The sequence below is a fragment of the Microcebus murinus genome, chromosome 10, assembly GCF_040939455.1.
Source record: "Microcebus murinus isolate Inina chromosome 10, M.murinus_Inina_mat1.0, whole genome shotgun sequence".
NCBI lineage: Eukaryota > Metazoa > Chordata > Mammalia > Primates > Cheirogaleidae > Microcebus > Microcebus murinus.
Window position 1 is genome coordinate 12,190,780 of NC_134113.1, and position 14,142 is coordinate 12,204,921.

General features: G+C 62.6%; 1 protein-coding gene across 1 annotated transcript; it reads right to left on the minus strand.

Annotated features, from left to right (window-relative positions):
- Positions 1-3,751: 3,751 nt before the first annotated feature.
- RASD2 (RASD family member 2) lies at positions 3,752-13,458 on the minus strand. The gene is made up of 3 exons (XM_012787094.3): positions 13,072-13,458; positions 7,756-8,035; positions 3,752-4,306 (listed from the first exon to the last, which is right to left on the minus strand). Exons 2-3 carry the CDS (start codon positions 8,024-8,026, stop codon positions 3,777-3,779), a joined length of 801 nt encoding a protein of 266 aa, XP_012642548.1. The 5' UTR covers positions 8,027-8,035; positions 13,072-13,458; the 3' UTR covers positions 3,752-3,776.
- Between the last annotated feature and the right edge of the window lie 684 nt (positions 13,459-14,142).

The window sequence follows — 14,142 nt, forward strand, 5'->3', positions numbered from 1 at the left end:
TTGGGAGTCGGGCCCCAGGGTGGGCAGGGGTTGGGAGCTGGGCCCCAGGGTGGGCAGGGGTTGGGAGCTGGGCCCCAGGGCAGGCAGGTGTTGAGGGCTGGGCCCCAGGGTGGGCAGGGGTTGGGAGCTGGGCCCCTGGGTGGGCAGGGGTTGGGAGCTGGGCCCCTGGGTGGGCAGGGGTTGGGAGCTGGGCCCCACGTGGGCAGGGGTTGGGAGCTAGGCCCAAGGGTGGGCAGGGGTTGGGAGCAGGGCCCCACATGGGCAGGGGTTGGGAGCTAGGCCCAAGGGTGGGCAGGGGTTGGGAGCAGGGCCCCACATGGGCAGGGGTTGGGAGCTAGGCCCAAGGGTGGGCAGGGGTTGGGAGCTAGGCCCCAGGGCAGGCAGGTGTTGAGGGCTGGGCCCCAGGGTGGGTAGGGGTAGGGGTTGGGACCTGGGCCCCAGGTGGGCAGGGGTTGGGAGCTAGGCCCTAGGGCAGGCAGGTGTTGAGGGCTGGGCCCCAGGGTGGGTAGGGGTTGGGAGCTGGGCCCCAGGTGGGCAGGGGTTGGGAGCTGGGCTCCAGGGTGGGCAGGGGTTGGGAGTTGGGCCCCTGGGTGGGCAGGGGTTGGGAGCTGGGCCCCACGTGGGCAGGGGTTGGGAGCTGGGCCCAAGGTCGGGCCGGGGTTGGGAGCTGGGCCCCACATGGGCAGGGGTTGGGAGCTAGGCCCAAGGGTGGGCTGGGGTTGGGAGCTGGGCCCCATATGGGCAGGGGTTGGGAGCTAGGTCCAAGGGTGGGCAGGGGTTGGGAGCTAGGCCCCAGGGCAGGCAGGTGTTGAGGGCTGGGCCCCAGGGTGGGTATGGGTTGGGACCTGGGCCCCACGTGGGCAGGGGTTGGGAGCTGGGCCCCGGGTTGGGCAGGGGTTGGGAGATTGCCCCTCCTGGTGGGCAGTGCTTGGGCATTCCCCAGCCCCACACCCTGGTCTCGCTGCCACCGCAGCCTGGCCCTCTGCTCTGTGACTGCCCGAGCAGGATTGGGAGCTCCCAACGGGCTGGGACCTGGCTCTGCATCTCTCTGGACCTCCGTCTGCAGCTGGCCCCTCCTCGTGCTCTGTGGCATTTGCTGACCAGAACAAACTGTCTCCATCTCCCAGATGCAAACCCTTCCCTCACCCACGTGGAGGTCAGCCAGCCTTGATTTCCAGCCCCGACCTGCCACTTGACTGGTGGGGCCGCCCTGGACAAGACACTGAGCTCTCTGGGCCTGAATCCTCATTGCAAAACAGGGTGACTGTGAGTAGGCTTCCCATAGCGCTGGGTGACAGGACGGCAGAGGTGCAACTTGCAAAGCACGCATCCCTCCCCTGCCCTCTGCCCAGGGGCGCATGCAACATCGTTCGGGGTCCAGTGTTCCTCCCTCGGCCTTCCCTTGCTGTCTCCACCCTCATCCCGTCCACTTCCCAGGAGGCTCCCGCCGTGTCCCCACTGAGTACCGCCCACAAAGTTGCCCAGCGTGTCCCCACACACAGACTTGGGCAGTGTCCTGCCCCAGGACTGACAGTCCAGGTGAGGCTGCCCACTGCAGGCATTTGGGGCCAGGTAATTCTTAGTTGTGGGCCACCTGGGTGTTGGGGTGCTGAACACATCCCTGGCCGCTACCCACCCAACGCGTCCCGGCTCTGCCCGGACAGTCAAAGCTGTCTCCAGACATTGCCCAATGTCCCCCAGGGGCAAAACCACTGTTCTCCAGGAAACGGCAAGAACTGGGGCCTGTCCTCCGAAGGGACCAGGATGACTCAGGACACACCCCCCGAGGGCCCAGGGCTGAGGGAGGACATGACCTCCCGTGTCGGGCTCCTGTCCCTCCCCCTAGTTAAACCTGGAGAGGGACTGGGGCTGAGCCGCAGGGCGCGGGGCCAGGCAGGTGTCTTGCGGAGGGAAGGCAGCTTTGGCTGGGGAAGACGCACACTTCCTCTCCAAGTGCAGAAAACACACATGGTCAAGGACACAGCTTTGTAACAAACCCACTTTATTTGACAGTGCACACGGAGACCCAGGGCAGGGGCTGTGGCCTGGTGGGGCCAGCCACACACCTGCGTGGCCGAGGTGCCTGGTCTGGTGTGCTCAGAGGGCTCGGCGGGGGGGAGGGGACAAGGCGAGGTCAGAGCTGCTGCCTCGAGCACAGACACACACGGGGCCGGGGCTGGGTGCAGGTGTTGGTGTGCAGAGCTGGGCCGGGGCGTGTGCGCATCTGTGTGTGTGCATGTATGTACATGGGCGCGCTGTACACAGTATCTACAGGAACCCTCACAGCTGACCTAGGGAGAGGGTCGGGGATTAGACACCATCAGAAGAGGGGCACACACCATGGAGTGCACCGAACGCCCAGAGCGGGTCTGTTCTGCCACTCAAGGACTTGCTGTGTGGCCTGGGGCAAGTTACTTACCCTCCCCGGGCCTCAGAGAGACTCACTAGATGATCACTAAGGTTCCCTCTGGCCCTACCCGTCAATATTTTTAAGGACATTAAAATACAAAATATATTTGTTAAGAGCTGTGACAAGGGCCTTTGGTTTACAGGTTCGAAGCCCACCACGCCTGAGTCCAGGGCGGTATCCGGCACAGCCCAACCCGGGCCACAAGGGAAAGACCCCCTAGGAGCTTGCTGCCGGACCCCTCGCAGCTCAGCTCTGGCCCCTGCCAACCGCTGCGAGTGCCGAAGGTGGGGGGGCAGAGGCCAGGGCTGGGGACCCTCTTGGTTTCCTAGCACACAGTGGACCCAGCACCCAGTAGGTGCTCAATAAATGCTTGAGGAACAAGCATGGGAGAAGATGGCCTAGTTCTAGGCGGAGCTCTGCCCTGAACTAGCTAGGGCACAGCGGTGGGGCCTGGGACATGTCGCTTTCCCTCGAGTGTCAGCTGTCCCCTGTGAAATGGGGGTACGGCGGAGAAGCCGCCGGCCTGCCCGCTCCCACGCGTGTGCAAGTGTCTGTAAACTGTGGAGCTCGGCACAGAGGCCAGTGTCTAGCTGCAGGCAGGCCGAGGGCGCCCCGTCTGGGCGTGGGAGGGAGGGGTCCCCGGCAGAGGCAGTGGGCCTGGACTGGGGGGCCAGCCCAGGAGGGGAGACGAGGCTCGCACAGCACGATGCTCCCGTGTCTACGGGTACACACGCGTGACAGCGGCTGCAACAACCAAGCACACACAGCATCACAGGGAGGGACGGGGAGAGGGGGCTGAGGGGTGAGGTCGAGATGGGCGTGGTCTAAGCGCATGGCCACGCCCCCTCACACGTGCCCGTGCCAGGGGCGTGGCGACCCGCGCGCATGTGCAGAGGCGGGGGCAGACACGCTGCGCCAGAGGGCAGGGTTGCAGGAGTGGGAGGGGCTTCGCCAGCTGCCACCCAGACCAGGCCGGGTCTCCCACCACGAGCGCGGAGCCCTCTCCCGCCCCGTCCGGCTCCCGGCTGTTGCTTTCATCCTGCGACTTGTGCCGGGAGGCTCCGCTGGACGCAGGAGCCCCGTCTGTGTGGCATCGGCGCTTCTTCCACCCCGCGGGCGGGGAGGCTCCGCGTCGGGCCTCTGCGAAGCTCCTGTCGTCTGGCGAGCCGTCTCGGGTCCTACAGGGAAGCGGACTCGGGGGGAAGCGGTGAGCAGGCGGGCGAACGTACAGAGGAGAGCGCCGGAGCCTCCGTCTGTGCCAAGGTCCTCGCACAATTGCGCCGCGGGGCCTCGCCGGGGACGTGGGCAGGGGCATCGGGGCCACCTCCCTCCAGGCCCCACCCAAGCCCCGCCCCAGCGTCCCCGCTCACTGGATGGTGCATTTGTCCCTCTCTCGGGCCTGGCCCTCCCGGAGGACCTTGGCCTTGATGTACTTGAGGTCACTGTTGACGCTGGGGCGGCGGGCGAAGGGCGAGATCATGCCGTAGGCGTCCGCCTCCTTGATGCGGCGCATGCAGAAGGGCCGCGGGTGGAAGGCGTCGCCGTACTGCACGGAGATCTTGCGGTGCAGGGCGGGGCTCATCTCGTGCGGCAGCTTGGCCATGCTGAAGAGCACGTAGAACATCTCGTCCACGTTGGTGTTCTTCTTGGCCGACACCTCGAAGTAGGCGCAGTTCTCGTCCCCCGACACCAGCAGCTCGGCCTCGGTGGTGGGCACCTGGCGGCACAGCTCACCGTGGTCGTTCTTGTTGCCGCAGATGACCATGGGCAGCTCCGCCGCCTCCTTGGTCTTGTTCTTTAGGCAGGACTTGACCTCCAGGATCTGTTTCTGCAGGCGCTTGACCTCGTCGAAGGACTCCCGGTTATCCAGGCTGAACACCAGGATGAAGACGTCGCCTGCGGGGAGAGAGCCCGGGTGGTGAGCGCACGGGCTTGCTCAGACCCACTCGCCCGTCGGCCACAGACCGCCAGTCCTAGCAGCTCACATTCCCTGGCCACTGAGCCCGTCACCCGGCGTCCCTGACTTGACCCTCGCAGTGACGCTGTGGGGTAGCCGCTGTTACTCTCCCCATTTCCCAGGGCAGGAAACTGAGGCTCAGAGGGGTTGAATCCCCTGTCCGAGGTCACACAGCTAACCCGTGGCACCGCCTGGTTCAGATACAGCTAACTCATTTCACATGTCCTTGCAGGGCCAGAGAGAGGGCCTGGGTGGCTCGGGTGGATGTATCAGGATGATGACAGGCACAATTTCCCTGAAGGCAGGGTCCCGCTTGACTTGCTCAAAGCATGGTTTGCATCCTGCCTCTTCCACTTACCAGCTACAGGGCCGGGCGCAGTGGCTCAGGCCTGTAATCCTAGCACTTTGGGAGGCCGAGGCAGGAGGATTGCTTGAGGTCAGGAGTTCAAGACCACTTACCCGGAGCAGGTCATGCAACTTCTCTAAACCTGTTTCCCCCTCTGTCCTATGCAGGTCAGACACTGCCTGGCGGGATTACTTTGAGGACATGTGAGATAAGGAATGGAGCGTGGCGTGTGTTTAGGCACCTGGGTGTCAACAATGAGAACGAGGACCTGTAGGGAGGCAGGCCTTGCTCAGGCGCTCTGGGCCTGTCGTTCCCTGGACTCCTCATGACACCTCTGTCGGGGAGATCTTATTACCCTGGTGTTCTAGGTGAGTAAACTGGGGCTCAGAGAGGGCAAACAACCTGCCCAAGATCACACAGCTTAAACGTGGCTAGGCTGAGATTTCAACCGGACGCGGCCGACACCTAGCCCGCGTGCGTGCGGCACGCAGTAGGTACTCTCTGCTTCTTGAATAAATCGAGGGATGGGTAAGTGAACGCTGGCCGCCGAGGCCCACACTCTCTCCTCCGTGACTCGCTGCGCGCTCAGGACGGGTGCTGAGTCCGACTCAGGGACTGACGCGGAGAAGGCGGGGTGGGGGGCGAGGGTGCTGTCTGCGCTGGCGCCTCCATCCCAATTTCCAGATCTTACCACAAGGATCACAATCGCATTCTGGAAGCACCGTCCTCACTTTTGCTTAAACCTTAATAATCCTGTAGTATAGACACCAGATCCCTGCTTCACAGATGAGGAAACTGAGGCCCAGAGGAGGCAGCTAGTGGCCCAAGTTCTCAAGAGGACAGTCAAGCAATGCCAGCTCCCGACAGGGTGGCCACCTGCTTCCCCTGGGCCCCAGAGCACCGTGCACCCCCCTGCACTGGCACGTGCCCCGCTCAGAACCGTGTCCCCGCCGATACTGTGCTCCAACTGGAGAGCTCTGGAGCGGGGGAGGAGGCCGCCACCCACCGGTCCCGCCTGCGGGGGCCGCACACGGTGGCTGAATGGATGGATGGGCGGGGACGAGGCCAGTGGCGTGTGGGCCGTCTCGGAAGGCACTAGCAAGCAGCATCGGCCTGGCAGCCGTCCTGCCCCGGCTGCCAAATGCCGTCCCGTTGGGCTAATCCTGGGCTCCCGAGGATTCAGTGGCCTTGACATATTCTAATGCTAGACTGCGATGCCAAGCTTCGGAGCCGGCCCCCTGGCAGCTGGTGGAATTAATGGCTCTCAGGTTTCCTGCGCAGCAGACCGGGTTGGAAAGCGAGGCACGGGCTGGTGCGTGAAGCAGCAAGCAGCAGACGATGTGCTCAGAATGCCACACGCACGTAAGAGAGACAGACAAAAATACTCCCCGCCGCCGGGACGCAGAGACGAATGCCAATGTGCTCGTGGGGCCCAGAGGAGTCAATGCCAAACTGCCGGGGTGGCCACCCTGGGGAGGGGCCAGGGCCTGGGACTGCGGACGGGGCTGTTTGCAGGAGGGTGTGTGTGTGTTATTTGTGTAATCAAAAATGAAGGTGGAAAACACACACGTGCTCCCTCTCCACTTCTCTCTCCCTCCCTCTGTCACTAGTCTTGCTCACATCGGTGGGCACTCAGTCCCCTCCCCGAGGCTGACCTCACAGCCACGCTTTGGGGGGGAGGCTGTGCCCACTGTGTGGCCAGGGAGGCTGACTCAGATGGGTTAAATGTGCCTCTGGTCACTCATCTAAGCCACCAAGTGGTAAAGTCAGAATTCGAACCCAGGTCAACCCAGGACTATCTACACGCTCTTTCTCCAAACTACGGTGTGAGGGTGGGGGGTGGGGGTGCTATCTGGGTCAGACGGGCAGTGAGGACAGCCTGGAAGAGAAAGCCGCCTGTCCGGCGTGCTCCGGCTGGGCATGGCATGGGTTTCCTGGTGTAGAAGTGTCTCGGTTTGGGGGATTGAGAGTTACTTGCTCGCTCCTTCCTTGTCACTGCCTGTGCAGCCTGTCACAGGCACGCTGTAAAGCTGACTCGAGGTAAGACCAATATTCACCGTGCACTTTTATCTGCTCACCAAGCACTGTACATATATTAACTCATCTAACTCTCACATTGACCTTTGAGATGGGTGTTGATGTGATGCCCATTTTGCAGATAAGAAAACTGAAGCACAATGCAATAAAGTCACTTGGCCCAAGGCACAAAACCAGGAAGCAGCAGAACCAGAACTCAGACCCAGGCAGATGGGTCTCTGGGCCTGCCCTCTTCCCTACACACTGACCTGCCGAAAGCAACGTAAACCACAGCACAGCCCACGTCTCTGTGTGCCCCTGAATCCCCACAATCCCTGGCCACCCCACGGCTCCCAACAGGGCTGAGAGGCTATGGGGTCCTGGGCCAGACAGCACAGACCAGCTGTGGTACCTCCTGGTGCAACTTACTAGCCTCTCTGGGCCCTGGTTTCCTCACTTGTAAAATGGAGGTAAATACCTATCTCCTAGGTTAGTTGTGAGCATCCTATAAATACACAGGGCCAGGCCCACAGCCGCTGGCAGGTGTGAATGTGGCGGTCACTGTTGCTGTCACCGGGCCCCTTTCTCTGTGGCTGACAACTGCCTGGGTCCTGCCCTCACCTCTCTGAGAGGCGGCAAAGGCCTGGGGTGTCAGGAGCCCTGAGCCCTGCTGGGTCACCTCCCAGAGGAGGAAGGCAGCAGCCTGGACACCATCCCGTTCCCTGAAAAGGAATATCCCCAGTGCATGTTTGTGGCAGTCCCTGGTTGGGAAGGCGGCCCCCGCAGTCCTGAGTAACCGATCCAGCGTCAAACGGGAAGGGAGGGAAGCCCGGACCCATCACTGGCTTGCGAAGCAGCAATGCCTCTCCGAGCTGCACCGCAACAGGGGCCTGTGTGCGCCATCGCAGGCGGCGGCTACACAGCGGCCTGCTAGGCGCAGAATGCCAAGCACACGTGCTCCCGCCCCTCCGCAGCCCTGCCTCTGCCCCTGCCCTACCCGCCCCGGGCCCGGCCCGGGGGCCTCACCTGTGAGGATGGAGAGCCTGCGCATGGCGGGGAAGGGGTGGTTGCCGGAGGTGTCCAGGATGTCGAGCTGGTACATGTCGCCGCGGATGTTGTACACCTTGCGGTGGAAGTCCTCGATGGTGGGCGTGTACTGGTCCTCGAAGCGGCCGTTGAGGAAGCGGGAGACGATGGAGCTCTTGCCCACGCGGGAGGCGCCCAGCACCACCATGCGGTAGGAGTTCTTGGCCGGCACGCTGAACGTGCAGTTCCCGCTCGACAAGGTCTTCATCATGGCTCGGGGCTGCAAGGAGAAGCGAGGGAGCCGGGCTCAGCAGGCCCTCGACCCAGCCTGCCGGATGGGCTCTCTCTACAGGGCCTGGGCGTTGTGCCCACGCATTCGTCCTCGCCCCCTCGTTCCTGCACCTGCCCCTGTGCCCGCCCGCCTGCCTTCCGTCCCCTCGACACCGGCTTGTCCCAGCACAGGACGGCCGGGCGGACCCCCACTCTGCCGCTGACCGCTGGTCTCGGGCAAGCGGCTTCACCGCGCTAGGAGTCACTTTTCTCATCCATAAAATGAGCCCCACTCATAGGGTTGCTGCGAAGGGCTTGGCACATGGTGAGATCTCAAAAATGGCGACTACTGTGAGGACCCGTTTCCGCTGGTTCATCATCCTCACCAACCCTGGCCTCCGGGAGCCTGTGATCCCAGGATGTGGCACCAGGAGGGCTGCATCCAGACCACGTGCTCCTGCGCCCTGCGTGTGGAGGGCCCCTCCCGCCACGGCCACCGCAGCCTCTCCATGTCCCGCCCAGAGGTCGGCACCTCCCAGACCCTAGGAGGTCACCTGCCTCCTGGAGTCCCAGACGCCTGGACTGGAGGATGTGGGGCAGGGGAATGACTGTCCCACATCCCCCCACCACGCGTGACTCAAGTTTCCCTCACGGCTCCAAGGGTTAATGGTTCTGGGGCAAATCCAGAACCTTCTATGGGAGCCTCCTGAAAGAGGCTGAAGTGGGTCCAAGCTCCAAACCTCAAGTGGAGGCAGGCAGACCTCCACGGGCTCCATCACGCCCAGCACAAGGCCACTCACAGCCCAGCCCACCCTCCTTTCCTATCTCCGCACCCGCCGGCACGCCCCCTGAGCCCTGACCCGTCTCCCTAGTTACTCTGCTCGTGCCAGCCCCTGCCCCAGAACACGCCCCTCCTCTATGTCTCGGTCTGGCTCTAACGCCAGCTCCTCTCTGAAGGCCTGATTCTGCCACCCCGGCAGGAGTCCCTCCCCTCTCCAGAGGAGAGCTTTGCAGCCCCGGAACTGCAGACGGACACAGGCCTGCAGAAATATCACTCCCCTTGGCCTTCAGCAGGCTGCCACAGGTTGTGCAGGTTGGGCACTGCACAAGGCACCCAGCTGGGTGGGCAAGTGGGGGCTGCATCCCAGGGGAGGGGGTATCTGCTCAGAGGAGGCATCATTTTTCAATTCACACCAAGGGCTGTATGTGCTGAGACTCAGTCCCCACCCCTGGGTGCCCCAAGTCAGCTGCCTTGAGGGTCTCTTCCATCCACTCCAAAGGCATTCTCCAACTTCATACTTTCTACCACGATGCTAAGAGAGTGGGAGATGGCCACTCGAGGTGGAGACCTCCTGTGTGAGAACCTTCTGGCATATGTCCCTGTCTGCTCACCCTGCCCAACTGCCAGCCCTGTACAATAAGCCAGCTCTCAAAAAGACCCTTTTTTAAAGCCCTGATTGGTAGCATTTGTCAATTTCCATGGCTAAATACTCCCGCCAGGGCCAATTCCAAGCTACCAGCTGAGCTCAACGAATGAATTGCAAGGAGACCACAGAATCAGCCTGCTCAGCAAAAGCTGACTGCAGCCTGGGGCCACGACAACAAGGACCGCCATTACCCAAGCCCACCCTGCGTGCCAAGTACCTGCTAAGAGCGGAAATCAGTAAAGGTGACGTTTTGCAGTTACTAAATGCCAACGTGTCCTAAGTGCTGCACACATACTAGCCTACTTCACCCCTTTGTAACCCCCAGAAAGCAAGTGGTATTGACCCCCAATTTACAGATGAGGAAACTGAGGCATGGAGAGGTTAAATTATTTGCCCACAGTTACATGGCCAGTAACCTGCACAGGAGGGAAGCGACCCCAGGCAGTCTGCCCTGTGCTAGGGACACAGCACCTCCCTGTGAGGTGCATTTCACAGACAAGAGCCCTCATGCTCGAGGCTGTGTGTTAATAAGGGAGCCTGGGTGGTAACTCCAAGCCCAAGATCCCTTGTCCCCCACTCAATTCATGCCTAGAGCCATCTTTTTTTTTTTTTTTTTTTTTTTTGAGACAGAGTCTCACTCTGTTGCCCAGGATAGAGTGCCGTGGCATCAGCCTAGCTCACAGCAACCTCAAACTCCTGGGCTCAAGCGATCCTCCTGCCTCAGCCTCCCGAGTGGCTGGGACTACAGGCATGCACCACCATGCCCGGCTAATTTTTCCTATATATTTTTAGTTGGCCAATTAATTTGTTTCTATTTTTAGTAGAGATGGGGTCTCGCTCTTGCTCAGGCTGGTTTTGAACTCCTGACCTTAAGTGACCCTCCCGCCTTGGCCTCCCAGAGTGCTAGGATTACAGGTGTGAGCCACCGCACCTGGCCAAGCCATTTTTGTATTTATCTCACAGGATTGCCATGCCATGTACACAGCAGGTGCTCAATAAATGATCCATGAATGAATGAATCAAACAGCAAATGGTCTGTCTTTGGGCTCACCCAAAGCCCCCCTCTGGGACCTCCTCCCCTCAGCTCAGACCTGCCTGGCTTGCCTGGGGAATGTGCTGAGGAGGACCCTTCCTAGGACACACCTGTGGGTGGCCGTGGACTCAGGCTGCCAGGCCACCAGGGAGCCCTCTCGGCCTCCATCAGGGTGGGCCTTCAGCGGGGGTGGGGGAAAAGAGGCCCCACCGTGGTGACGGCCCCCTTGCAGGGAGCCTGAGTCTGCTGGTGGTCACCTGTCTAGACCGAGGAGAGGAAGGAGCTGGCAGCCTCCAGGGACAGTGTCTGTCGCTGTCACTGCCCTGTCCCAGCCTCCAGCCCAGAGCTCCTGTTACAGGTGAGCTGATGCCGGTGGCTGAATGGGCTCTGAGAGTGGGAGAGGAGGCAGGGAGAGGCAGGGAGTCGAGACAGAGAGAGGAGGCAGGGAACAGAGGCAGAGAGAGGAGGCGAGGAGAGGGAGGGAGTCCGAGAAGGGTGAACAAGGAGAAAAAAGATAGTGGCTTTTTTCTGAGAGAAGACTGAGTTTTCACATGGCCCCAGCCATGTGGGGCTGTGTGAGACACCTGGACGCCAGGTGACAGTGCCTCCGTGGGCTCCACCCCCCGCCCCCGCATCCTTCTTCCCTCCCCTCCCCCAGAGGAGGCCCGCGGGCAGCCGTGGGCACAGCGTCCCTCCCCTGCCCGGCTCTGCCCTCAGTCCTCCCCCGTGCCATCCCACGCCATGAGGAGCGGACAGAGGTGAAGGCCCTGGGGACTTCAGCATCTGGCCCTGGAGGCCCAGACAGGTGGAGACTCAGCAGGGACGGCCACCAGCGCAGGGACCCGGATGCGAGTACTGCGACTGCTGTCCCAGCCACAGGGCCACTCTGGGGGCCACTGGGAGGCAGAAACCTCCCGGGGAAGAGGAGGTAGAGCGTCCTGGGGGAACAGTAACCACGGCAAGCAGCCACCCATCATGCCAATGGTGGCACCGCAGTCCTGTGAGGAGGGGACTGCCATCAACCCACCTGACTGATGGCGACTGGGACCCCGAAGCTCAGAGAGGTTAAGTCACCTGCCCCAGTTCACACAGCAGATGACTGATGGGCTGCAATTAGAACTGGGCTGTTCGGCTCCAAAGCCTGTGCTCTCACCTCCGTGAAAACCCACCCCAGCCCAAGCTGAGTCCTCCTCTAAACAGTGACTGACTCAGCCAGGCCTCAGCTGGCGTCAGGCAGGGAATGACCTGGGGCACATTACAGTCTCATCCCTCCCTCTCCCCACGGGCAGTGGGGCAGGCTCCCTGCCAGCCAGCTCCCAGCACGGGCACCTGTCCAGTCACCTTGAGCCGCTCCCCCAGGGCCCGCCTGCAAGACGGAGGGGTCGGATGGGCAGGGACCACAGGACAAGGGTACGGATGTCCCCTCCGCCAATGCACACCCGGCCTCCCCAGCCTCCAGCCCCACACCAGGGAGTCCCGAGAGCTTGGCAAGGCCAGCCTCACCACCCTTGGCAGCTCAGCGGTGCAGAGCCGGCAGGCACCAGCTTCCGGCAGGCCAGCTCTGCCTCTCACCAGCCCAGCTGCTGGCACCAAACCTCGCAGTTCAGTATCTTTCTTTCTCGGGCAAATGAGTGGACCTACCAGGGCTCAGGTTGCTCCTCTGTTAAATGGGTATGGTGGAAACAAACCCACTGTGTGCCCTGAGGCTTCAGTGAGAAGTGCAGAGACAGACCCGGCCCGGCACACAGCAAGCCTGAACAAATGCTGGGCTCCTTTCTTTGTGGCACTTTCTGGGCAGCTGTGGGGCTGCCTGCAGCAGCCAGTGGGGCAGGCCTGGAGCTCAGGCAGGAGTCTCGGGGGAACCTCAGACCACCCTGTCCCGCTGACACCAGGGGAAGCCGGAAGCGCGGGCCCCCGAGGTGGCCAGCCTCCCACCTCCCATGTGGCACTGGGCATCCTTTGTCACTACCCCAGGGCCAGGGAAAGAGAAGGCACAGAGAGGCCCCCAGAGTGCCTGGGGGGCCCTCCGGCCGACTGAGTACAGGAAACCCTTCCTGGGAAGGAATCATCCAGGAGACTCACTTTGCACCAACCAAGAAAACAATCAAGAACTCGGGATAAGAAAGTGCCTCCTTCATCTTCGTTCCTCAGGGGAGGTCCTTGCCAGGGCTGGGGAGGCCACCAACGGCCGGCCCAACACCCCCGCAAGAATGCAGCTGCAGCTGGCCCCAGAAGGGGTGGGAGTGTTGAAGGCAAAGTGCCTTTTCTTCCTTGAGCCTCAGTGTCCTCCTATGTAAATGCACTATTACTCTAGATCTTTTAAACACAAAGCTCCTAGCACCAAACCTAGCAGTTCAATATATCTTTCTTTCTTGGGATAAGGGTCTAGCACCCAGGCTGATACATAGTAGGTGCTCAACGAATTCAATTTTCTCTAAGTATATAAAGTGGCCACATAGTAGGTGCTCAATTTAACTCTCTCTGGTGGTGTGAAGCATCACTGGGCCTTCCTCCCCCCACCTATACCCTTTCCTTCCGGCCACCCCACTTCACCCAGCTCCCCAGGTCTGCTGGGGTGTCTCCTACCTGGGAATGGCGGGTTGAGCCTCTGGCACGGCAAGAAGAGCTGCCTGGAAGCGCCTGGAGGTGCGGGGAACCTCCTGCTGCTCCGGTCCCTGAGCCTCCCGGAGTCTTGGGCGGCTCCCGGGTCACTGCACCGGGATCTTCCTCTGCGTGGCTCGGGGCGCCGGGGTGGGCGCGGCCAGGCGAGGAGGCACGCGGAACTGGTGCCCCATCGGTGGGCTCTGAGGGCTCGGCGGGGCTCGGGTGGCAGGCAGGGTCCGGCTCACCCCCGCCGGCCCTGCCCTGCCCCGAGCCGGAGGCCTCCTGCTGAGCCAGGTGCCCGGAGGCCGGGGGACGTCGGATAGAGGGTCCCCTGACTGGGGCTCCGGGGCTGGGCGGTAGGGGCGGATAGGGGGATTAAGGAGGGGCCCCTCGAGACTCCGGGGATCCTTTGGAGGTGACTGTGGGTGCGTGAGTGCGTGCGTGTCCCGCTTGGGCTAACCTGACCCAGCCGCCTCCGCCACTTTCTCTGCCCACCCCAGGGGTCTCGCTCGGGTGGTGCAAGGGGCTGGCGGCCGCGGCCTCCTCCTCTGCCCGCAGCTCTGCAGCTCTCCCCGCCCGGAGGTTCGGCTCCTTTCTCCCCCGAGGCGACGCCAGCAGCTGAAGGAGGAGCAGGGCGCACAGCTCCGCGCGCGTGTGGGAGGGAGCCTTGAACGCCGCCCCGAGGTTTCTGAGCTCCAAGTTAGCCCTCACCCGGCTCCTCCTCCCACTTCACCTGTTCTGTCCCCAGAGGAGGAGAACTTTCTGCAGCGCCCCGGCTCCTCCCTCCTCCGCGCTCTCGCAGCGGAGTGCGCCTCTCTCTCCTGCAGGGCGAGGTCTCTGGTCGCCCCTAAAAGTGGTCGGGGCCGAGGCTCCCGATGGCAGCCCCTGCGGCAGAGGCTCAGCCTGGCGGGGGCGAGCGCCGCTCCGTCCCACTCCGCGTCGCAAGCAGCCCGTCCCGCCGCCCGCGCCCGCATCTGCCCTCCCGGGGCCGGCTCGCCCGCCCTCGCCCGGCGCCCCGCCCCGCCCCGCCCGCGCCCGGCCAATGGGCGGCGG